A 25,481-nucleotide genomic window follows, 5' to 3' on the forward strand; every position below is an offset into this window, starting at 1 on the left:
CCCGGGGGAGTGATAAGCGGGATGTCTCCAGGAAGCTTTTCGGAGCTGGGGGCGGGCTCAGGGAGAGTGTCGAGGCCTGGTAAACACTGTGGAGACAGCTTTCCTTCAAGATCCCGAACCCCAGCGCTGCGTCCGTCTCTCCGGAATGTGAAGTTTCCCAAGGGGAAGGGAGAAGGCCGTAAACACTTGCAGCGACCTGGGGGGCGGGGGGAGGGGGTCGGGCTGAGCGGCCAAGAGGACTTTGAGGACTCAGAGCGCAGGGCATCAGGCTTGGAAGGCTCGTGAGAGACTGACGTTGGGGATGAGGACGTTAACCAAAATCTAGAAGCGAGTGACCCAGGAAGGCTGCAGAGAACAGAGAGAATGGAGCAAATGGGGTAGTTTTGATCGTCCACGTTTTTATCTTGTCCTTGCATGTATGGTATAAAAGCAAATAATGTTTTGGGGAAAAAAGAGAATGTATTACATTTCATGTCCTTCAAACAGCTCGTTTTGTTGTTTGCATATTACCTCTACTTTTTGTGCTTAGACCTTCGTATTCGAAATATGTTACTTAATGTTTAAGGCTGGTCGTGGGGTTAAACTGCCTGGATGTAAACAGCGACGCTCCGCCTCTTACTAGTTGTGTAACTTCTAGCGGATCGGTACCCTCTCTAAGCCCCAGTAGAATCATCTGAAAAGTGGGGATAGCAGTAATTATAGTGTTAATGTAAGAATCTAAAGAGATATGACACGTAAAGCAGTTAGTGTGGTATATTGACCATCATCGCTTCTAGTAGTTCTGCCCAAAGGAATATAACAATTCATTTCCTGTGTGTGAGTGAAATTCCGTAGGCTGATCATCTTTCAAGAGTCTCTTTCAGCTCTAGCTTCCTATGGTTCTGTGACCCAGCTGGATGGAAGTTGATAGAGTCACTCTTTTGATAAGAACATTTGCAAAGGAATTGTTAAATATATCTATGACCCGTTCTGCTTTTAAATTCTCTTCCTTCTTGCTGTGTCTGACTCTGCCATGTCAGTCTACTCACTCTATTCCCAGCCCCAAGTGTAGAACTGTTAGGTGTGCTAGCAATCATAACATTAAACAAAATGAACTCTAAGTGATTATTAAATATTTAAATGCACTTAGGCCACAAGTCTTTCAACCAAAAGCTTGATTTGGGAGTCTCATCTTCTGAGGAAAAATTAAGAGTAGAATATCAACTTTGAGATCTCAAAATTTCATGAGGAGGGAAAACCTCCAAAATCATGAATCAACAATACTGGTAACAACTCACCTCCAATAGAGACATAAAAAAAGAATATGAAGACTATGAAGAAGGGAAAGTTAGAGAAACATGAGTTCCTAAAAGAAAAATCTTGCCCTTCCAAAGATTTCAGCTGAAAGTGAATATCTTTTTAATACCACAAATGTGCATCACAGTGCCAGCAATAGTTGTCAGTGCTGAAAAATTATGTATCCTACCTACATTGTAATGTCAAACTTTGAAAAATCTGGTACTGAAATTTTTAATATTAAAATTTAATAATACGTCTTTGGATAAAATTTTTGGATTTTTAATTTGTCTCAGAAGTTTATTGTGTGATGTTGATATCTGGCTTAAGCTCAATATTAATTAAGACTTGGTCAATCTTATTCGGCCAAAACTTTTTTTCAGTGCACTTCTGTACATGCAACTAAATCTCGTCCAAAATTTAACTTCTAACCTAATCCCATACCCAGTCCTAATCCTAAACCCATTCCCTACCCGGTTTGACATTTCTCCGTGTCATCTTCTACTAGTAGATTTTCTAATTTACTTATTAATTTTGTTGATTATTTGCCTCCCTATCCCTCCCACCACTAGAATGTAAGATCCATGACCATAGGAATTTTTTAATGTTTTGTTCACAAATATATTCCTAGTGTGCAGAAAAGTGACTGGTACATAATCATTCAACTAAATTCAATTTAACAATGCAAGCTTGGGAATATTTATGCCAAAATATCGAGTGATCATTTCCCCTGGTGGGATTATGGATCATTTTCATTTTGCCAGTTTATATATTTTATTTTTCTACAATAATCTTTTAATATTAGCGTAGTGAAAGCTAACAAACAATTGAACTAAAGTGTTTAAACTACAGGCAGTAAGGACTAGTCTTGTTTTATTTGTTTGTTTTTTTCTGGGTTTGTTTGTTTTAGAAAGGGGAGTGATTTTCATGGTTGTACTTTAAGAATGTTACCTTGTTAAGTGTTTACAAAATGGATTAGAACAGGGAAAGATTAGAAACCAAGTAACATTTAGACAACAAATAACCAGTATTGGCAAGGATGTGGAGAAAAAGCAACCCTTGTATATTGTTGGTGAGGCTATGAGCTGGTGCAGCTACTATGGCAGACAGTATAGAGGTTCCTCAAGAAATTTGAAATAGAGCTACTATATCACCCAACAATCCCACTTCTGGGTATATATTCCAAAGGAAATGAAGTTACTATCTCAAAGAGATACCTGTACTCCCATGTTCATTGCAGCATTATTCACAATAGCCAAGATATGGAAACAAACTGTCTATGGGTGAATGAATAAAGCAAATGTTATACATAAATATATATTATATGAATATGTATTTATATATTGTAGATATATATCACATACACACTATGTGTGTATATATATATATAATGGAATATTATTCAGCCTTAAAAAAAGAAGGAAATCCTGCTATTTGCCACTATATGGATGAAATTGGAGGGCATTATACTAAGTAAAATAAGCCAGAAGAGAAGGACAAATACTGCATGATATCACTTATATGTGGAATTAAAAAAAAATAAAAGTCAAACTCATAGAACAGAGAATAGAATTGTGGTTGCCAGGGGCTGGAGGAGGAGGAAAAGGGGAGAGGTTGGTCAAAGGTACAAATTTTCAATTATAAGATGAATAAGTTCTGAGGATCTAATGTATGTATAGCATGATGACTATACAGTAGTTAATTATACTGTACTGTACACTTGGAATTTTCTAAGAGAGTAGATCTTAAGTGTTCCCACCAAAAAATAAAAAAGGTAACTATATGAGGTAATAGATATATTAATTAACTCAATTGTGGGAATCATTTCTCAATGTGCACTTTAAATATATTACAGTTTTATTTGCCAATTATACTTCAATAAAGCTGGAAGAAAAAAAGGAAACCAAGTAACATTAGGATACTATTTCAACAGTCTCTTGGAGATGAAATGAGATTCTCAACTAGAATGATGGCAGGAAGACTGTTTTCATCATTCAGAATAAACTAGATTATAATGTGGTAAAACAGCCACAAAATCGCAGTGGCTTAAGATAACAAGTGTTTATTTCTTATTCATAGGAAGTCCCTGTAGGACTTTCCACGCAGCTGTTCTCCATGTGCTGGCTCAGCATTCCATGCTGTTTGGATTTTATAGGACTTCAAAGTTATATTAACATCACAAGGGAACAGAGAACATGAATTGTGCACCAGCTTTTAAATCCTTTCACCAAGAGGTGACACAAACGCTACCACTCATATTTCACTAGACAAAGCAAGTCTCATGACTTTAAGAGAGTGGGAATAACTATCTCATGTGCTTGTAAGGAAAAGAGAACTGGAAATAGTGAGCAGCACTTATGTCTACCAAACCACTTAATATATTGAAAACGAATATTCAGCTCAGTTAACTAACTGATGACTGAGTGTTGGCACCAGAAATATTTGGTAATGCGTCACTATCGTAACCAGGGAGGCCAGGAAGTAGGGTTGGGTGGAGTATATTCTGGAAAGCAAGGCTGTAGAGTATAATTGCAGAAACTCTCAAGGGATATCCACATAGGAAGGCACAGAGGTAATAATTGGATTTTCCAAGAGAAAATGTTTTTAAAGAGGAAAGCAGAGAGATAAGGTCGAATCTTGGAGAATATATACAGGAAGCTGGAGGAGGAATGATCAGTGAGGCAAGAAAAGAACCAGAACAGTGCACAATTTTGAAAAGCCAAGGGAGGAAAGAGTTTTAGAAGAGTTGATTGTATTAAATGTATTAGGTGATGCAAAAGAAAATGAGAAGTGACTTGGTACTTAGGAGGACATAAGTCATATATAAAAAAACCCCATGTTTTGAGTAGTTTGATGGGACAGAAGCCCAATCACAGTAAACTGATAAAAAGAGTGAACAGCACAAATAGTGATTTAGGGTTTATGAACCACTCGTTTAAGAAGTTGGGTTGTGAAATTAAAGAGTCAGCAGAACAGTACCAATCTGGGTTCTAGTTAAGAGGGAATTGTGGCCTTCCCTGCCCTGTGCTCTTACCCCTCCCCCACCCTGGATACTGTAGCCAAAGATCTAGGGGGAAAATGGAGAGGAATACACTTAAGATGTTGGATCAAGAAGAAGTAATTGAAGGAAGAGGATTTTAGAATAGTTGAAAAATGATGTTTGTCCAAGTCCCAGGAAAGTGGATAACCTTGGAAAAGAGGAAGTAGATCTCTATTAGCAAATGAGAAGAAACAGGGGTAACAGGGAGAGAAGAAAATGTGTGAAGGGATCATCTAGCGTTCTTCATTAGCACTGTATAATGGAGGTATTTCAATGTAGGACAGGGCTGTCTCTGCAAAGGCAGCATCTAGCACTGATGAAGAAGGGCAGACTCAGGAAACCAGTAGAGGTCATGCAGCCTTGAGCAATTGAAATGGAAATTGAAGTTATTAAGGCAGAACAATGAGAACAGTGGACAAGACCCTTAGCAGTGTGAAGAGAGGTTGGGAGGATGCATGCCATAAATGTTTATGGGACAGTTGATACCAAGTTCAAAATCTGCTATTATTTGTTAGAAATTGCACTTGAGCTTTATTTCTCTCATTTCATCATCTTAGCAACTGTGCAAAGTAGGTATTTTCGTTCCCATTTTACAGATGGGGTACTTGGGTTCAGAGACAGTAAGCTGTAAGAGATATTTATGAGTTTGAATTGGGGTTACATGAGTTAGTAAAGGATAGAGAATAATTTTAAACCTAGATCCATCTTAGTCCCGAACTATTGTTTTCCTCTGGGTACACTGGGCTTCCCAGGGCCCTTTCTCCTTTTACAAGGATTTGAAATATATATTTAAGTGGAAACTGAATGGACCCTACATACGTGAATAGGTCCCTACATATCATGCATGCATTTTTTTCTATAGGAATGTATTGTCATTTCTTTTCCAAAGAATATAAAAAGAAATGCAGATATTACATATCTTTTTTTTTCTTGAGGAAGATTTGCCTTGAGCTAACAACTGTGCCAGTCTTCCTGTATCTTGTATGTGGGACACTGCCACAGCATGGGTGACGAGTGGTATAGGTCTAGTGCCGGGGATCCAACTCAGGAACCCAGGCTGCCCAAGCAGAGTGAGTGGAACTTTAACCACCCCTGCAAGGGGCGGTCCTACACAGCTCTTTAAATAAAATAAAACCTATTACAAAACAGCCAGTGGATCATGGTCTGCATCTTGCAGAAATCAAATAGCTAGCATCTATGTATCTAAAATCCCGGAAAGAACACACATCCAAATATTAACCCCGGTTATCTTTAGGTGGTGAGTGAGAGATCTTATTTTCTTCATCTTCGTTTTTTAGTGTTTTCCAAATTTTCTACAATGAGCATATATTTCTAGTAATCATAATCCCCCCAACACAATAAATATTATACAATTCCATTTCACATTTTATGTAACAAATAGCAATAAACATTATACAGATTATAACGTCACTTTCATCTGACCTATTGAGGTAGTTAGCAAATGCGTTTTTCCCCTGTCCTTAATTTATAATAATTGCCCCAATGTATTGTTTCTGTAGTTGTGCAGCCAGTCTGCCGGAATCCCCAAGGATCCGCATCTCTGCTGCATAAAACAAAACAAAACCCGCACAAGCCCTGAGGTCTTAGGATCTCAGCTGTGGTTGGAGACAGACGTCGAGCAGCACCTCGGCTGGCAACGCATTTAGACAGGCTTACAGATGAGCCTCGCCAAGATTTGTCCCGGATCCCGCCGCTCTTCTCGGGACGCTCGCGTTGCCTAGTTACGAGAGCCGCCTCCCCCAGCTCCACCTTCCCCGAGCTCCACCTCCCGCTAGACCACGCCCCCGAGCGGAGCCGCTTCAGCCACTCAGAGGCCGGCACCGCGAGTCCTACAGCGCTGATTGGAGGACTGCATGGGCGGTGCTCGGGGCGGACCCTCCGCGCCGGGCGAACGTCAGCACGTCGACGCGGGTTTTCTCCGCCGGCCCGCGACCCCAGTTCGGGTGCCGCTCTGCGCTTCGGCCGGTGTCCCTGGGCGAGGGGCGGTCGGGGCCGCCCGCGGCCGGCGCCGTTGCCGGGGCTGGGAGCTCGGACGGACTGCCTTCGCCTCCCCGCCGGGCTCTCGTCCGCGCCTCCCCGCCTCAGAGGCCTCGGGGCGGTGGCGGCCCCGGACTCGGCGGGGCTCGGATGGGCGGCGGGAGGAGCGGCCGGGGATGTTCAGTCTGATGGCCACTTGCTGCGGCTGGGTCCGGCGCTGGCGCGAGCCGGTCAGGTGGGTGGCCGGGGCCGGGCTAGGGGGGGCCGTCGGGTGGGGGTGCCGTCGGGTGGCGGGGCTGGGGGGACCGTCGGATTGGGGGGCCGGCGCCGGGCCTGGGGGGCCGTCGGGTGGGGTGTGGCCGGGGCTGGGCTAGGGGCCGTCGGGTGGGGAGGCTGGGGCCGGCGCCGGGGGGCGGGTTGGGGGGGGCCTTGTCAGATTGGGGGGCCGGCGCCGGGCTGGGGGAGCCGTCGGGTGTGTGACCGGAGCCGGGCCTGGGGGGCCGTCGGGTGGGTGACCGGGGCCGAGCTGGGGGACGTTGGGTGAGGGGGCCGGGCCCGGGCTAGGGGCCGTCGGGTGGGGAGGCTGGGGCCGGCGCCGGGGGGTGGGTTGGGGGGGCCTCGTCGGGTTGGGGGGCCGTCGCCGGGCTGTGGGGGCCGTCGGGTGGGGGTGCCGTCGGGTGGGGGTGCCGTCGGGTTAGGGGGCCTGCGCCGGCATGGGGGTGCCGTCGGGTGGGGTGGCCGGGATCGGGCTGGGGCGGGGTCCGTCGGGTTGGGGGCCGGGGCCGGGCCGGGCGGGGGGGCCTGTGACGGGGCCTGGGCCGGTGGCCGGCGCTGGCCTGGGTGCAGGGGCCTGGTGGGCTGGCAGGCTCCTCCCGGCTGCTAGTGTGTCCTGGGCCGCGATCCCTCTTGTCTGGCTGCACGGAGTTCTCATCAACATGCTTACTGCTGGAACACTGGAAAGGGATTCGAATTGCTTTAAAAGTTGTGTATTCTGTGTGTGTGGAATTGGAAACTATCGGCTGTGTGTTTTTCTTCTGAAGCTTTGTAATAGGAATTTTTTTTATAGTAGAGAAGGATAGGATAGCCTTTTCATAAACTCCATACCTCCCTTTCCAACACACACACGCACACACACTGTTTTGTTTGAGAACTTGGGCTTGAAATCTGGCTCCCCTGCTTCGTAATTATGTGACCCAACCTCTTCGGCCCCACCTTCCCACCTTCCTCCTGTGTTAAATGGGGGTGAGAATATCTACTCCTCAGGAGTGTTGCCTTACGGGAGAGTAACTGATGGGAAGTGTGTTCTTAGCTGTAGCTTCAATTTTCATATGGAATCTAGTTAAGCCTTTTTAAGAGTCCTCTTCTTAACGTTTAATTTTGAAATGATAGATGTACTAATATTCACTGCATGTTCCTTGATATTCATTCATTTTTTAACAAATATTTGCTGAGAAAATACCATGTGCCAGACACTGTGCTAGGAAGGAATCAGTGAAAATGATCTTTTTAAAATTGAGCAGCTCAACCTGTAAAGAAAGCTTGTTTCTTTTTATAGTTGTACTGTGGAATTAGGCCAAGAATAAATTATAGCAGTTTTTGGGTTTTCTAAATCATTAACATTTCAAACATAGTATTTGTAGTAAGGGTGAACTATCCTTTAAAGAGTGAACCTGAAGAACTACACTTGTAACTTGTATTTTATAAGGAAAAATATGTCTACATTGGGAAAAGAAATTTGCTTTAAATGAAACTTTTGAAATTCTTTTCCCATTATTAACTTTTAATTGTATTTGAATGTTTTAAATGTGAGTGATATGATGGACTGTAAGAGTCAAAGATGTGTTTGGGTATGTAGACTCAGATTTTTAAATTTTAATCATATTCTGGTCTGATTTCAGAGGATCATTCATAATAAAGGGCCCCTTATGTTTCTGTATCTGCTTTCTAAAACTGTATTTTATTTTTGGAAGAGGGCACAATAGCCTGTGTTCTTTTAACTAAAAACACTCAAAAAGCTTGCACTCCGAAACAAGTTTTCAATTTAATTAATCATTCTTTGTGTTTGCTTCTCTTAGCAGCTCTAGTATATTCTCTGGGATGATTGTTTAAAGGAAAAACAGAGTTCGGAGAAAGGAGAATGTATTGATTTCCAAGTAGGACAGATAAGTGAATTTTATTAGTAAAGCAGAATTGAAATTTAACCCTATAACTCAGTGTATTTTCTTCTTTAATAAGTAGCATCAAGATCTGTGCTGTCCAGTAAGGTAGTGACTAGCTGCATGTGGCTGTTGAGCATTTGAAATGTGACTAGTCCTAATTGAGATGCTCTAAATGTATAATACAAAGTGGATTTCGAAGATTTATTATGCAAAAAGAAAAAAAAAGTGACTATCTTATGTCTTTTTTTAGTTTGATTATCACGTTGAAATGATAACTTTTATGTATATTGGGTTATATAAAATACAGTATTAAAATTCATCTTTTATTTTCACTTTTTAAAAAAGCAGTTAAAAAATTTAAGCTAGAAAGTTTAAACATATATGTAGCGTGCAGTATATCTCTGTTGGACCTTGCTGATCTAGATCAGGGCCTGATATAAAGGACATAGCTGAACATCTCTCAATGTGGATACAGTTAACTGTCAAAGGACTTAAAAACAAGTTGGATTACATCTTTCTTTTAAGCACCCTTGTTCAATGTGTGGTTCATAATAGTGGCTGAATAAATATTTGCAAAATATTGTATGTAGTTTGATCACTCCTTAGCAATAATCATCCTAAAGTAAATAATATTAGCAAATATTTCCATTTGCTGGAATGAATGAGAGGTGAGCAAGCTGATTTAAAAAATATATCAAATTTTGTGTTTTTATGATGCATTCTGTAATTTTTTAAGTTTTAGATTATGCTGCTCCTGTTGAAATTCCTCTTCATGTTTATATTTTATGAAAATGTGTTTGCAAATGTGAGAAGTGAGTGTGTAAGAGAGAAGCTGAAAATGATGATGAATACATTATGACCTCAGGCCACTTTGCTGGCTTATCTAATATATCTTGTACCCTTTGGATTTACCCACCCGTCCTCACTTAGATGCTCTCCAGTGAGCATATTATTTTGGAGACTGGCATCGGGGATTAGATGATCAGAATGTGTGGTAAGGACAAGGCAAGAGTCAGAGATCAGTCTAGATCAGGAGTCAGGACCAGGATGCATATGGGCTATTGTTAACCACTGGTCAGAGCCTAACCCTAGGCTTTCGAGCTATGTAGATTGGTCTTGGATAGACTGAGAGCGAGACCCATATGTGAGTAAGGGGCTTGCTCCTGTGGAAGCAGTGCGGTACAGTGGTGTTGCTTTTAACTTTTTATTTTGAGGTCATAATACAATGATCAAAGCTAAGAAATTAACTCTAGTACAATACTATTAACTAAATAACAGCCTTGATTCTGAGTTCACAAGTTTTAACACCCAGTCCCCCTTTTTCTGTCCAGGATATAATCCAGGATCCCATGCCGCTTTGTCAGGTCTCTTGGTCTCCCTTAATCTGTAACAGTTCTCAGTCTTTCCTTGTCTTTCATAACTTTGAGGCTTTGAAGAGTGCTTGTCATTTGTTTTGCAGAATACCCTGCAATTTGTTTGACGTGTTCTTGTGATTTGATAAAGATGTTGCTGCACTTTGAGCAGAGGAATACCACAGAGGTGATGTGTCCTTCTCGGTACATCTTATCAAGGCGTGCATGATGTTTATATGTCTTATTACTGGTGGTTTGAACTTGACCACTTGGTTATGGTGCTGTCTACCAGATTTCTCAATGTAGTGTTTTGAGTCAAACAGGTTTGTGTCTGAATCCTAGGAGTTCTGGCACGTTTCCCTGTGTCAAGTGTGGATGATTTCTATCTTGCGGCATTTTAGAAAGAAAATTTAGGCAAGTATTTGATGCTTTGCGTGTAGTAGTTCCTCAGTAAATAATACCTCTGATCCCAGGAGACAATTCTGGTGAGTGAATTACCCTCCTCAGTTCATCTTATGCCCACCAGTATCGATGCCCTTCCTTTCCTCCCTTTCTGTGTTAGTGGAGGAAGGCTTCATTTTCCTTTCCAAGGTTAATTCTTACACCTGTGTGCTTTATTCCATGTCTTCCCATCTCCTGGTGAACTTCACTTCTTCAGCATTCAGCCAGAGATCGTAGAGAGAACTTCTGGGATATGAGAATAAACCTAAACTTTTATCCCAAACTTTATTTTTCAGTTTTATTATCAAAAATACAAAATGTCTTTCTCTTGTCTCCAGAGCTTCACTTCTGTTCTTTCCTTAGTATGTAAACTCAAGCCTCTCTTACCCAAGAAAACAAAACTGAATGTTTCCTATTGCCGCTGTAACAGATTACTGTTAATTTAGTGACTTGTAGCAGCACAAACTTTTTCCCCTGCAGTCCTGGGGTTGGGGTCTAGGATGGGTTGGCAGGGCCGCATTCCTTCTGGAGGCTTTTCCAGCAAAGAAAGAGGCTGCTTACGTTCCTTGGCTTGTGGCCTCCTTCCTTCATCTTCAAAGCCAACAGCATAACATTTTCTCTCTTCTCTGATCTCCTGCACCCCCTTAAAAGGACTCTTGTGATTACGTTGGATACTCCAAGAGAAGCTCCCCTTCTGAGACCCTTAATGTAATCACATCTGCAGAATTCTTTTTGCCATGTAAGGTAACATGTTCACGGGTTCTGGCGATTAAGATGTGGACCTCGTTGAGCGGCCGTTATTCTGTGTCGGCCATACTAAACAACCCTCGGTCCTTGCAGCCGCCGCCCTTCTCCTCCTCATCATGGCAGACTTAACAGGTGGCGATGGATCTCTGGCGCATTCTCAGCTTCTCTCCCACTCATGCATTCTGTAACTTCCTGCCTAGAAGACTTCTGCCCAGACCATTCGATTCACTTGTTCTTGCTACACCAGATGCTGCTTGGTTATTAAATCCAATGGATTCTTTTCAATTTCTTGGCGTCATTTGACACTTAAGACCACTCTCCTTGAAATTCTCCGATTTCTTTTTCCTGAATTTTAAAATCTTTACCTTTCTGCCTGTTGACTTTTCTCTTTTTGCCAGTTTGCCTTTCTTCATCTGGTCCCAAGTTCGCCCCAGGGTTCTGTCTTCAGTTCTCTTTTCTCCTGCATGACCTCTCTTTGTGGTCAGTCTCACCATACATAGGGACTTCAGCCACCACCTCCACACGACTCTCAAGTCCATGTTTCCAGCACAAAGACTCATCTACCACTTGAAGACTCACATATCCAATTGCTATGGAATCCTCAGTCCCAGCACATCCAAAATTGAGCTTACATCCTCTCTCATTTCCATTTTGAAAGCAGATTTTTAATCATTTCCTGTTATCCAAATCAGAAGCTGAGAGTAATCCTGGACACCTCTTTATACTTTGTTCTCTCAGGTCATCAAGGCCTTTGGTTTCTACTTGCTTCGTATCACTTACCTGTCTTGCACTCTCTCAGCTTTTCCATAGTACTGCTCTGTTTTAGGTAAGGTTCCCATGCTTCCTCTCCCAGATTTCTTAGACAGACTTTCCACTGTTTCCCCTCTGAGTAATTCTCCATGCTGTTGTCTGTGGTCTTTTTAGTGTGCAACTGGTTTTAAATCTGCCATCTTTCCTAATTGTCTTCAGGATAACATCTAAGCTTCTTACTTATAAGATACTCATGATTCAACCTGAACCTGGCTGTGTGGACTCCTTGTCGTAAGCTATTCTTTCTTCTCCTGCCAAGCTAAATTTGGGATACTTGAGTTCTCTAGTCCCTCTGCCCCGCCTGAATGTCCTTGTCTTCTTTGGCTGTTCCTAGTCATGCTTCAAATCTCAACTGGGAGATTCTCTCCTTCAGGGAACTTTCAATTCTAGATTCTCTGCCCTTCCCTGTGTTTGCTTGTCTTGCCTTATCCCTGTATTGTAATGAAATGTCTGTTCAGCTCTTTTCAGTGGTCTCTAGGGTGGCTTGTGGACAGGAGCTGCTATTGCACACACTGAAAAGCAGTGTATATTTATTGTTATGTAAAAGGTAGAACATTGAAGGCACAGTTAAACGGGAAGTGGCAAATTTAAGTCGCCCACAATCTCACCCTCAGAGATGACCACTTTTAGTATTTTGGTGTAGAATCTCTTACATATGTGTAAATTTTTAAAGAATAATGAAATAATAGAGTGCTATTTCACAGCTTTTTATTTATTTTTGCTTTAATGCATAATTAACACTTTTTGCATCATTACATATTTTTCTTCAACATCTTTTTAATAGCAGCAGAGTAGTGTGTTGTATAGATTCACCAAAGTGTGTTTAATCATTCCTGTTATTAAATATTTAGAGTGTTTAAAACTTTTCACTACCATCAACAATGTTTTGGTGAGCATCCCTACATAAATATCTTTGGAAATGGAATTCTAGATCATATGATAGGAGAAAGTTTAAAGTATTTGGTATATGCTGCCAAATTGTTCTTCAGAAGGGGTTTTTTTTTTGAGGAACATTAGCCCTGAGCTAACATCTGTGCCCATCTTCCTTATATGTGGGACGCCTGCCACAGCATGGCTTGACAAGCAGTGCATAGGTTCACACTTGGGATTCCAGCCAGTGAACCTCCGGCAGCCAAAGTGGAGCTTGCAAACGTAACCGCTGCGCCAGTGGGCTGGCCCCAGCAAGGTGTTTTGTTTTTTTTTAAACCAATTTCTACTCCTACTAGCAGTGTGTGAGAATGCCTTTCTCCCTCAAAAAATGGAAGTCATTACTTTTTCATTTTTGAGGTTGTAGGGAATGCTGTCTGCTTTTAGTTCCTGTTTTCTTGGTTGCCTTTAAGATGGAAAGTGTTTCCTTGGACAGTTGTGTTTCTTCTTTTGGGACTTCCCAGTGATTCTCTTTGCTGTTTTTCTGTTGGGACAGGTGCATTTTCTTATTGAATTTTCTAATTTTCTAAAAGAGATTTTAAATGTTTATAGTAGTAACCATTTCTCTGTATTATGCATTGCAGATATTTTTCTTCCATTTGTTAAATTTTTTATTTTTTGGTGGTTTTTGACATATAAGCATTTAAACATTTTTAATTCAAATATAACACCCTTTCAGTGTAATACTTAGGAAGTTCATCACCACTCCAAGATTATATTCACCTGTACTTTTTTCTAGTATTTATGTTTTAATTTTTAACATTTAAATCTCTATTGAAATTTATTTTGTGTATAGGGAGTAGCCTTCATCCTGGGCACAGAACACAAGGTCTGTCAGGCCCTGGTGCTCAGTGTGTATCTGGGCCCTGTAAGCAAGTCCTCACCCTTACTTATTATCATCTGCATACTCTCAACTCCTTTATTTGTACCAAGTAGTGTCTAGTTGATGAAGTAGTACATATAAAAATGATAGAATATGCAAGAGTTGAAAGATGATTTCCAAGATTTTTAGCAAGAATTGGAAGCAATATTTTGGAAGGGGTGTAATTTTACCTGGGTCTTGGAGAAATCTGTTTACTAAGCTTTCCGTGAGCATGACTTCAGAAATGGCCCACCCAAGAGAAGCAGAAAATTAACATCAATTTAAATGAAAGAATTTTGGCAACAAGAATTATGTAATAATATAATTTAAAATAAAAAATATTTTTAACATTATTTAAACAAAAAAATATAATAATTACTCATGCTCACCACCCAGGTTTTACGAATATTAACCTCTGATCATCACATTTCAGTTTCCTCTTGAAGAAGTAGAGCACAGATCCTTGAAGCTCCCTGCTCTCTCTTCCTCCCATGCCATCCCTCCCCAGAGCTGACCACCCTGTTCGTCCCCTGCTGTCCCTCCCCAGAGCTGACCACCCTGTTCATCCCCTGCCGCCCATCCCCAGAGCTGACCACCCTGTTCATCCCCTGCCATCCCTCCCCAAAGCTGACCTCCCTGTTCGTCCCCTGCCATCCCTCCCCAGTGCTGACCACCAGCTGGAACTAGTTTCTTGCCCTTGAAGGGGCTCAGAACAGGCCTCCCCAAGATGTGCCACTTTGGCGTGTGAAATATTTTGAGCTAAAGGCAGTTGAGACCCTGTGGGCTCAAGAGAAACTTTTGCCTTACCCTTAAAGAATTTAAATTCATAGCAAGTGTTACCACCAGAAATAAATTTTTGTGACCTATCTGCTTGGCAGGGCAAACGTCTAATTACTGAGCATCTGTTCTCCTCACCATTCTGTGAGTTGCCCTCCTCCCCTCTGGAGCCCAGGCCCTCCCTGACTCCTTGGCTCAAGATGGCACATGCACCCTCTTTTACCTTTCTGTCTCTGAACCTCTCACGTGTGTAGGGTCTCTGACTCTCGTGTTGGGTTCCTGTACATAGGAAATTAACTTTGCTTTTCTCCTGTTAATCTGTGTCCTGTTCCATTTAGTTCTTAGACCAGCCGGAAGAACCTAGAAGGGTAGAGGAAATTTCTCCCTCCCCCACACCCATCTGTATGTTTTGATGTCACAATTCAGCCTATCAAAGCTTTACCTGAAATTTATTAGTAAATTGTTGTTCACTATGGTGGGTTCTGAAAGAAGAGACTCAGATGTCACAGCAAGCAGTGTGGATTGGTGCTTTTTGTTCATCAGTGTGGTGTCTGATAAAGCATACTGTGATGTGGTATGTCATCTCTGCTGTGCATATTTTCAGTGGGGGAAGAGTAGCACCCTAATAGCCATCTTTCTTGGTCTAAATAAGTATACCTGTAAATCAAGACCATTTATAGAAATTGCTGAGTTCTTAATTTCTTAAGCTGTACATACAGATTAGGAAGGATTATCCAGTGTTCTGTTTGTAGAACTGAAAAGTCTTATGTTTCTTTTTATCTCCCTACAGCTTCTTGTTATTCACAGTGAGAGTTTTAGAAGTTTAGGATATAAAGGGACCTAGAGACCTGATTCTACCCTTTTACGTTTTAGAGATGAACAAACTGACACTCAAAATTTGGCTTGACCAAGACTTTGAAGCATACGACCGTGTTTGGTACTCCTACTGTTTACTTGTGCTCCATAAATTTAGGTAGTGCTCTAGATGTAATATTATCCTGGGATCTACAATCTGAAATAAAATGTCAAAATATAGTGCACTTGTACAATAAAATCACACCATAATTATTTTGGTAGCTTTTTTCATTGTCTCACATAGATCGTAAAACTGTTTCCAAGTCCCTTTTCATACACGTGTTTATGTTACTTTTTAAATTTAGAACTTGTTCCATGTAGTTTTAAATATTTTAGGTAATAAATATCAGTTTTGATGGACCAAATTTTGTCTTTTAGTGTTTTTAGTGAAATATTTTAATTTACATAATAGTTTTGAAGTTTAAGATAACTTTTATGTAATTATCTCATTGGAAGTTTTGTCTTCCTTAGTCGACAGACTAGGAAGTTTAGAGCTGTAGATGTTCAAATGATTGCAATACTGTCATTCAGAAAAGATTCAGAATTCAGTGTTTTCTAAGTCTAAATTCAAAACTCCAATATTATGTTGCTTATATTTCTGACATACTAATTTGTATATCTGTTATATAAAAAAGGACCCTGAGATAAAATATATAAAACAGGCTTTGACTTTCTTAATCTCTACTTTTCATTTTTCTTACTCAGAATTGTTTCAGTTTTAAAAATCTGTTATTACCCTGAAACCATGAGCATATAAACTTTTTCAGAAAAGTTCAGCCAGTTTGATGTAAGAAGATAGATAATTTTAATTACATTCTCTAATATTGAAGCTACCTTGATGTGAAGATTTATATAAATTAAATCCATTATAGTACTTTCTTAGCTGAATGTTATGTATTTTAATTTTACTTCGCATTTACTCAGCAGATGGGGGATCAGAAAACAGATTTATGTTGTTTCATTCAGTAAAGATGCCTACTGCACACCCAGCACATTTGATCCTGGGGCTACAGAGTTAAGAAAGGTCTAGCGGACGAGACTCTGTGAAAGTTGCATGAGGAAGTTCAGGTCTGCTTGCGATGGTAGCACAGATGGCCAGAAAGGACTGGGGCATCTGGCCTCGTAGGCTTGCTGGGGAGTGGCTGTAGTTTAAGGATTTTAAGCAGAAAAATGCCGTGGTTAAATTTCATCAGCATCATGGTTAGGTTTTATTAGTAGCATGCAAATCATGACCTTAGTTAATCTACCTATTACTAGGTAATCTTTCTGTTAGGTCCAGGAACCAGGTTACGATTATGATAGACCTAAATCTGAGGACAAAAATTCCAAGATACCTTATGAAAATGATCCAGACTGCCTGGCTATCTGATGTTTATTAGTGTGTCTATATATAAATGTGAGTAAATTTCAGTGTAAACAAAATGGCTCAAGTTACCCTTTATAATAATAATTATTATTATTTTTGTAAAGCGTTGTATTTAAACTTCCCACGGAAACTGCTGTTGACTGACTTCTCATTAGCGCTGTTTCCTTGGGTAACTTGTACCTGCTCTCCTTGCAGGGACAGTGTGAAGACGAATGAGAGGCCAAAATAGCTTTGAACTGTCAAGTCACGCTTGGTTATTGCAGGGTCTGGGAACAGCTGAGAGCATGTATTTCGGAGGTACTTAATTTGGGGCTTTTACCAAAAAGATACTTTTGTTTTACAAAACTTTGAAGTGTTTGATACTGTTCATCTCTTAACCCTTCTGAAAACTGTTCCCAGCGCTGCCATTTCTTTGGTCCCCTCATTTCTTTCTGATGACAATTTTAAGAGTTTCTTCAAAGGTTCTTGGGGTTCCATGCTCCCCTGTCCCCTGGCTCTTCTCGTCCTGTGCTCTCCCTGGGCTCTTTCATCTGTTCTCATAGCATTAGCCACCAAGTGTATGTCTCATAAACCCAGTGCAGATCTTTCCTCCAGCCTCTGATGCCAGTGTGAGATGAACATCCTTGTCAACATGTGCGAAACTGAACCTGTTAATCCTCCTCTGTAATCTGGTCCCTGCCCATCCTTTTGGTTTCATCTGGTGGACTCTGTCTTGCATTTTGTGCTGTAATAAGAATAGCTATTGGTTGAGCACTTACTGTGTGCCGCAGGCATTGTGCACATTACTTGCATTGTCTTATTTATTTTTTACCACATCCCTATGGGATGGATATTGTTATTATCCCATTTTCCTGATGAAATTCTGAGAAGTTAAATAACATGTCCCAGATCATATGGCTTGGAAATGGCAAGTGTGGGGCTTGAACACAGGTCTCTCTGACACCGGTTTTGTGTCTATACCTCCAAGTGCCCACGATCTCCATTGTGTTACTGAGTACTGGCACGAACATCTGGTACATCTTACAATACTGCAGAGTCCTTGCCACTCAGCCTTAATAGTTTGGTATATGATTAAAGACTCAGGGACAACTGTAATGAGTGAAGTGACCACTTCCAGTTTCTGGGACGGTCACGTTGCTAACTAACTGATGATGCTGGTTCCTTCAGTAGAAGTACGTCCAGTTCCCTGTAGATTCAGTCCATAGTTGTACTGAGTTGTGATTGTTTGAGGCTCACAAGCTGTTCTCCATTTGTTTAAGGTTGCTCCCCTGATGTACCCTCTTAAACCCTGGCTTTCGTAGCTCATCACCCTGCTGGTTCTCACCTCCTTACTGTGATGTCTTCTCAGTCTGGAATCTCCTCATCCGTCCTCCTCCTGTGTGCACCTTCCGCTTGCTCTGCAAACTTCTCCACTTTAAGGACTTAGTTGAGGCATCACCTTGCATAGGAAGCTTCTCTGACCTTCTGCATCTCTAGGCCAGATGAAGTCCCTCGCTCTGTGCTCATGTAGCACCTCAGCACTGGCGGCAGGTGGGACACCACAGTCTGTGATGCTCAAGCCCCTCCTGTAAAGTGGCGAGGTGTGTGCATGTAACCTGTGCACATCCTCCCGTGTACTTTAAATCATCTCTAGACTACTTGTAACACCTAATACAGTGTAAATGCTATGTGAGGATTAATAGACTGTATTGTGTAGGGAATATGACAGGAAAAAAGTCTCTACATGTTCAGTACAGACACAACTATTGTAGGCCTTTCCATCCAGGGCTGGTTGAATCCACAGATGCAGAACCCACAGATGCACCGGGCCGGCTGTATAGATAAGCATTCTAAACTGTCCTGGTGTCACCATATACTAATTTAATATTCGTTTGTGTTTCAGGCACTCTCAGAGGATGAGCACTCTGGGGTAGAAGCCATGTCTCAGGCAGTTTTGTGTCCATAATGCCTGGTACACTTTTATTGAATTACCGTCTGACCAAATGACTAAATGATTGATTTTATTGCTGTAGTCAACTTTTCTAGACACTATAAACCTAAGAACACTGTATATTATTTTTTTCAGTTGAAGGGCTAATGTATCTGATCAATAATCATAAGACTAAAAGACGTAGACAGTCTTATTTTTCTGTTATTATGTCACAGCCAAACTGTTCCCAATTGGTGATAATTTACCATATTTTAAAAAGCAACGATGACGTGCATTTTAACATGTGTTAGATTGTACGTCTTCATTATTTAAAGAGTTGCATAGAATTTTTAGTGTTAGGTGAATGTTAACCTTTTAACCCCACTTGATTCTGAAAGCATAAATTTAGAGCTTTGTTATCAGGCACTGCAGTAATTCATCCTGTGATTTTCATTTGTACTGCTAATGTTATGTTTATTCATTAAGGCTTTAATTACGTCAGATATTTAATTAAAGCCACATTTTCAAGTATATAGCATAATGGTCTTAAAAATCAACCACTTCAAATGTAGTCAAAGTAAAAACAGAAATCCAGAGGCTTATTTTGTACTAGTCTCAGCGTGATTATCATTTTCCAAAGTGATTTTCGTGTGTGAGGGATGTTTTTTGTTTGAACCTAATATTCTATTTAAAAAAGGAAAGCTTTTAAGGTAAAAGCTAGCATCCTTGGGAGCTAGCTTTAAGAGCAGTGTTTCAAAATGTGTAATAGTAATTATTTGGAAGATCTTTTTTAACTGAAATCTTGACGAGAATGGGGGGAAAACATAGGATGCTACCCACGGAATGGAGAATGAGGGGCGGTTTTCCTTAAGGAGGGCTATTTGAGATTTTTTGCTGTGGCTCACAGGGATGGGAAGCGGCTCCATGATGTTCCTGGACACTGCCGACCCAGTGTTGTCTGTGTAGCGGGGTCCTCCCTGGCTTCCAGCATAGGTGTCGTCTTTCCCTGATAGCGATCCTCACGCGTGCTTGCCTCTCAGTGCCTGCTTCCTGTCGGGCTCTAAACTTGTGAGGGCTGGGGACTGTGTGTGTTTGCTCCTGTGTAATTGGTGCTTAATGAACATTTATAGAATAAATGATACGAACAAGCACAAAATCAGGATTTGTTCCCCAAAAGTAATTGTTTTAGTTCATGGTGATGTTTGAAGTGCTATAGATCTTGAAATGCGTTATAAATTGTTAAAGAGCAATTGAATTAGCTTTAATATTATTTTAGTCTAATTTGTTGTATATCTAATAACTTGAATTATCTAAAATATTGTTTAAATTCTACATTATCTTTTTTGGATAGTCATTTACTATATTTTGTTTAGGAAATTATTTTGTACTTAAATCTTGTTCTTTAATACTTGGTGCTTATGAATTCTTAAAAAAAATGAAGTTATACTCTTAAATATCTTGCAGCTTTCTTAAGAAATGCCCTCATATTTTTCAAAGTTGATAATCCAGGTGAAATTTCCACATGGATGGAGGTACCTAGACCTCACATACTTCGTCAGCTCCCTAAACTCATAAGCTGCTGTGGCTCACTGTGGCATTCCCACAACCCCACCACTGGTGACTGGGATGGGCTAGGGGGTGCTGCTAATGGCGACTTACTTTATTCTTGCACTGACTCAGGCGTAGATATGCTTCCATTTACTCCCCATGCTGGGTAGCAAAGGTTGAACGTTTAGAGGAGACTAAGGCTCCTGGATGACAAAGGAAATTTACATGGAGAGTAGATTAATTTCATTCACAAAAGCTACAAGTCCTCACCCTGGCCATCAGGGCCCCACATGATCTGGCCTCTCATGTGTATCTGCCCTCCTTCCTTCTTCCCTACCCCTCTCTCACTGGATTTTAGACCCCTGGCTTCTGGCTCATGCTGGAGCATTCCTGCATGCTCCGTGAGTGCTCTTGACCGCGCTCTTCTCTCCTGGCCCAGATACTTGCAGACTAACTCCTTCCTCAAGCCTTGCTCAGACTTGACTTCCCAGTGAGGCCTGCCCTGATTACGCACACGAAGCTGCAGCCCGCCTCCCATCCCACCCCTTCACCCCGTTCTACTCTTCTTTCTGTACTCCTTAATCACCTCTAACATTCTCTATTACTTATGAGAATAGGTATATTTATATTTTTTTATATTTATTCTTGTTTTTTATATATTTTTTTTATATTTATTCTTGTTTTTTATATATATTTTTTATATTTATTCTTGTTGTCTCCTGTCAGTAAAATGTTAAGTTTAATAAGGGAAGAGTTTCTTTTTCTGTTTTTGTTCATTTTTCATTGTTGTAGTGCTGATTTTAATAAGCACAGGTGTATCTCAAGTACCTGGAACACTGATGTCTGGTGTACAGATGGTCAGTGACTGTTTAGTAAATGACCCTTTGGTTTATGCAAGGCTGAATTTGTTCTTCTTCAGCTTGCGACCCATAACTGGAATGCATCACCCTCAGACTCTTTGAAGACATTTGGAAAAAAAAAAAAAGGCCAGATCTCAAAGAACCAGGCCTAGGGAGGTGAAAGAACACCCTTTCTTGCCATGTAGGGTCTGTTTTTAACCCTTCTTGGGATCATTGCCAGGGAAGAATTGCTGTACTTAGCAGAAATCCTGCCTCTGCGCCATAGGCCTGTGGCCCTGTGTTCTGCTGTGGTTTTCCCTCTATACTCCCAAATCCATGGTGTTAATGGATGGTCCCCCCTCTTATACTGTGCAGTGCTTCAGCCTGGAACAGAAGTGACCTTTAGTGCTGAACTGAATCAACACGATAATAGGACCAGTATAGTAGCTTTGTTCCTTTATGCCTGTCCCAGGTTTAAGAAGTCCCCAGGAGTTAGGTGGATTAGCTTCTAGTTCTGAGTCTGTAACCGACTCATTGTCTTAGGACCCTGGGCTTACGTTTCTTCAACTGGAAAATTGAACTATACTGTATTTTTTTTTCTGACTCTACAAAGTATAGGATGTCATCAGAAACATTTTAGGCTTTATAATTGTAGGAACCCCCTGACAAAATATGTTAGCACTTAAATTAAGAATCATGTTACTATACTATAGTTAAGATTTATACTTGGTGAGGTGCTGCCTATCTGAAGACAAAGTTGAACACACCAGGAGTCCCTAGAACCTAACAATAATTCTTTTCTTATGTAATTTCACAAGGAAAAACAGATTTGTGATAATCCTTAGAATTCAGTTAACTAGAAAATTGAGTCTTTATAGTTGTTGTTAGTCACTTTTGACTCCTAGCCGCCCTGTGGACAGCAGAGCAGAACCCTGCCCAGCCTTTTTGCCCCACCCTCTCATGTTCACTCTATCAGACAGTGCTCTGCTGCTATTCATACGGTTTTCACAGCCAGTTTTTTGGCAGTGGGTGGCCAGGTCCTTCTTCCTGCTCTGTCAGAGTCTGGAAGCTCTGCTGAAACCTGTCCGCCATGGGTGACCCTGCTGGTATGAGAAATCCTGGTGGCACAGTTTTTAGCATCACAGCAACACGCAGCTGCCACAGTATGACCACTGACAGACGGGTGGTGTGGTTCCCTGACTGGCACAGGAGCCTGGGTCACAGTGGTCAGAGTGCCAGATCTTAACCACTGGACCCCCAGGGCCCGCTAATTGAGTCTTTAGGCAGGAAGAGTAACTTGTATGTTAGAATCTCCCTCCCTCCCCCTCCCTTCCTCTTCTATTCTTTGGGTTGTCTGTTGTATAGTCCCCCTTTTTTGCTTAGAGAACAAAAGGATGACACTTTAAAGATATTTTTTGTGAATTTTGCTTTTTGAATCTATATTTTATTCATCATTGTACCCTCTAGTTTCCAGCAGATTTTCTTGAACATAGTTGATGCTTCTTAAATGTTGCTTGAATAAATGAATTTACTTTTATTTTCCTCAATATTGAATTAACTCAGTGATTTTAAAATTTTTGTTGTTTTAAGAAAGGTGACTCTTGTGATGGTGGGACTTGATAATGCTGGTAAAACGGCAACGGCGAAGGGAATCCAAGGAGGTAAGCTGAGAGTATTTATGATGACAGTATTCTAAACTACTTATTTGTTTGCGTTGGTTTATTCCATGTTTGTTGGCCACAGACAGTGTGCACTCCATTACTTGATATTCTTAGTATACTTGTGGCCAATATGGTGAACAGACTCTGGCTTAATGGTACCAGCCTGTTATCATGTTTCAGATTTGAATAAATGCAGAAGTGCAGAGGCTCCTTGAGGCCTTGGATCAGCTCAGAGGGATCACATCTGTCTTCTAGCCAGTAAGAAAGGAAAAGTAAAAAAGGACGTGCCCCTGCCTTTAAGGGTACCCATCTTCCGCTTACCTTCTCTCAGCCAGAGTTTAGTCAGAAGGCCCCACCTCTTCTCTGTTTTTTTTTTTATCTTGTTTCTTTTGAGATATGTCTGCTTCCTTTCTAACAGTATTACTCTTGTCCAAGTCCAGACCCTCAATGTCTTTCATCTATAGTGTTGTTATAGCTTCTTAACATAAGAATACTTTCCCTGTCTTGAGCTTCACTTCTTTCAGTCACCTTCTCTTCTTCATGGATGTCAAAATGATTATGTTAGTTGGATATAGGTTCAGTTGTTCTAACAGAGACCTAATATAACAGTGGCTTGACAAAATAGAAGTTTATTCCTCTCTCATAACAGCACAGGCAAAAGTAGTCTAAGACTGGCATAGCACCTCCATGGTGTTAGGGACTCAGGGTCCTTCTCCCATTTGCTTTGCCATTCCTAGTGTTCTCCTTGCCTACCTGGTCCAAGGTGGCTCACTACTGCATGTGCATTTCAGCTGGAAGGAAAGAGGGAAAGGGCAAGGGGAGGCCGTCTTCCTTTCCATGAAGTGCCTGAACCAGAAGCCTCCACATCACTTCAGTTTACATGCCATTGACCAATACCAGTGATAGTCTGGAGCTGGCTCTTCCTGGCTCTTCTTGGTTTATATCAGCTAGTGAGAGCCGTTTAGGCACATCCCTTCCCAACTCTGTGTTGGGGTACTTCACACTGGTAGTTTGAAATTGGCCACGATAGGAGTATTTATACCATGGAAATTGGCAAACACTACCCCCCAAGCTGGTTAAATATTTAATAGTACACCAGTAGCACACTACCTAGAACCTGCTCTCACTGCCGCTCCTAGTTGCCACAGAGACTGGGGATTGTAGTCTTTATCCTAAACAGCCATGTACTAAGCTGGAAAATCCAGGATTCTCTGACTATCCAATGCTGTTTCCTAATACCTCCTAAGGAACTCTTGTTATTTGGGGTTGGAAAATTTTTCTTTGTGTAAATTTTTGGTCCCTATTATTGTTGGGTATTAACACATCTTTTTTATATTGTAGGTATTTGTTTATATCTGTTTTTCCTTTTTTCTTGTAAGAGCTTTTTTCTATGTAAGAGCTCTGTAAGATCAGAAGTTGGATCTTATTAATCTTTGTATATCCAGGACCTTGCACAGTACATATAATAGATGCCCAAGAAATAGTTATTGATTATATATTTTCATTTTGTCTTGGACTTTCTAAAGATTGTCTAACACGGATACCTTACTGAAATCCTCAGGATTGGGGACCATAAGTCTTTGTATCCCTGGTTCTTGTATGATGCCTGATCTATAATGGGCACTTGATAAATGATTACAGGCATGGATGAATGGATAAATAAATGGAAGGATGAAAGGAAGCACGGATGTAAGGACCGCAGCTCAGCAGTTGTAGCAGCCTGGCGTTGTGGTGTTGAGCCACTCTGTGCTTTGTGCTGAGTGCTAAGGATACAAAGATGGGGCCCAGCTATTGAGAGGTACAGGCTTGTGAAGACCAGCTATTGGGGAGGTACAGGCTTGTGAAGACCAGCTATTGGGAGATACAGGCTTGTGAAGACCAGCTGTTGGGAGGTACAGGCTTGTGAAGACCAGCTATTGGGGAGGTACAGGCTTGTGGCGACCAGCTTTTGGGGAGGTACAGGCTTGTGGCGACCAGCTCTTGGGGAGGTACAGGCTTGTGAAGACAAGCAAGAAGACAAACACAGGCATATCTGGGAGATGTCACAGGTTTGGTTCCTAACCACCACAAATAAGCGAATATTACAATAAAGTGAGCCACATGAACTTTTTGGTTTCTCAGTGCATATAGATTTATGCTTATTGCACACTATGGTCTGTTAAGTGTGCAATAGCATTATGTCTTAAAAAATGTACATACCTTAATTTCAAATTATTTCATTGTTAAAAAATGCTAACCATCAGGAGCCTTCAGTGACTCATAATTTTCTTGCTGGTGGGGATCTTGTAAAAAACACAATGGAGAGAGAGTTTGGAAGATGGCAGTGGAGGAGGATCCTGAGCTTGCCTCCTACCACAGATGCAACAGCTTCCAACTGGCTGTGGAGCTGTTTCCTCTGGCAGAGATCTGAAACTGCATGAAAAGAACACCCACAACAGGGGACAACACAGAGGGGTGGAAGAGATACAGTCCTGCAGGGGGAAAAACCACACCCTAGCCATGGCAGGAGTGATTGGGAACAATCTCAAAGGTACTGAGCTTTTCCCAGAGGAGCAGAGCATTGAAGATCCACATTAGGCACCCCAGACCTTAGAGCCAGCACAAAAGAGATGAGATCCCAAAACACTGGGCTTTGAAAACCAATGGGGAATATGCCCAGGAAAGCTATAGTACTTCAGGGAAAGGAAAACCTGCTCTTAAAGGGCTTATGTACAGACTCATTTGACCCAGATAGAAAAATGCCTGGTCCACTGGTAAAAGAGACTCACTTACTAAGCTTGGAGCACATACCAGAGAGGCAGGAGGCAGCTGGGCCAGCCCTCCAGGGACTGAGACCCTGGCAGCAGCCAATATTGTGACCTAGTTCAGCCGTGCTGACACAGACACTGGCAGGTGCCATTGGAATCCTTCCTCTA

The 25,481-nt window shown here is 41.5% G+C and overlaps 1 protein-coding gene across 8 annotated transcripts in view; it reads left to right on the forward strand.

Annotated features, from left to right (window-relative positions):
• The first annotated feature begins 6,212 nt into the window (after positions 1–6,212).
• ARL13B (ARF like GTPase 13B) overlaps positions 6,213–25,481 on the forward strand; it is a 68,893-nt gene continuing 49,624 nt past the window's right edge. For 3 of the 8 annotated variants that reach the window (XM_014858492.3, XM_044771755.2, XM_014858490.3), the window contains exons 1-2: positions 6,216–6,548; positions 22,496–22,566. In XM_014858492.3, the coding sequence (XP_014713978.1) occupies positions 6,490–6,548; positions 22,496–22,566 (130 nt within the window). In that variant the 5' untranslated portion in view covers positions 6,216–6,489. Of the gene's footprint in view, positions 6,549–16,804; positions 16,907–22,495; positions 22,567–25,481 lie in introns of all 8 variants that reach the window. The other 5 variants (XM_044771752.2, XM_014858493.3, XM_070508532.1 and 2 more) reach the window with 5 other exon arrangements.

This window comes from Equus asinus, chromosome 5 (assembly GCF_041296235.1).
Source record: "Equus asinus isolate D_3611 breed Donkey chromosome 5, EquAss-T2T_v2, whole genome shotgun sequence".
NCBI lineage: Eukaryota > Metazoa > Chordata > Mammalia > Perissodactyla > Equidae > Equus > Equus asinus.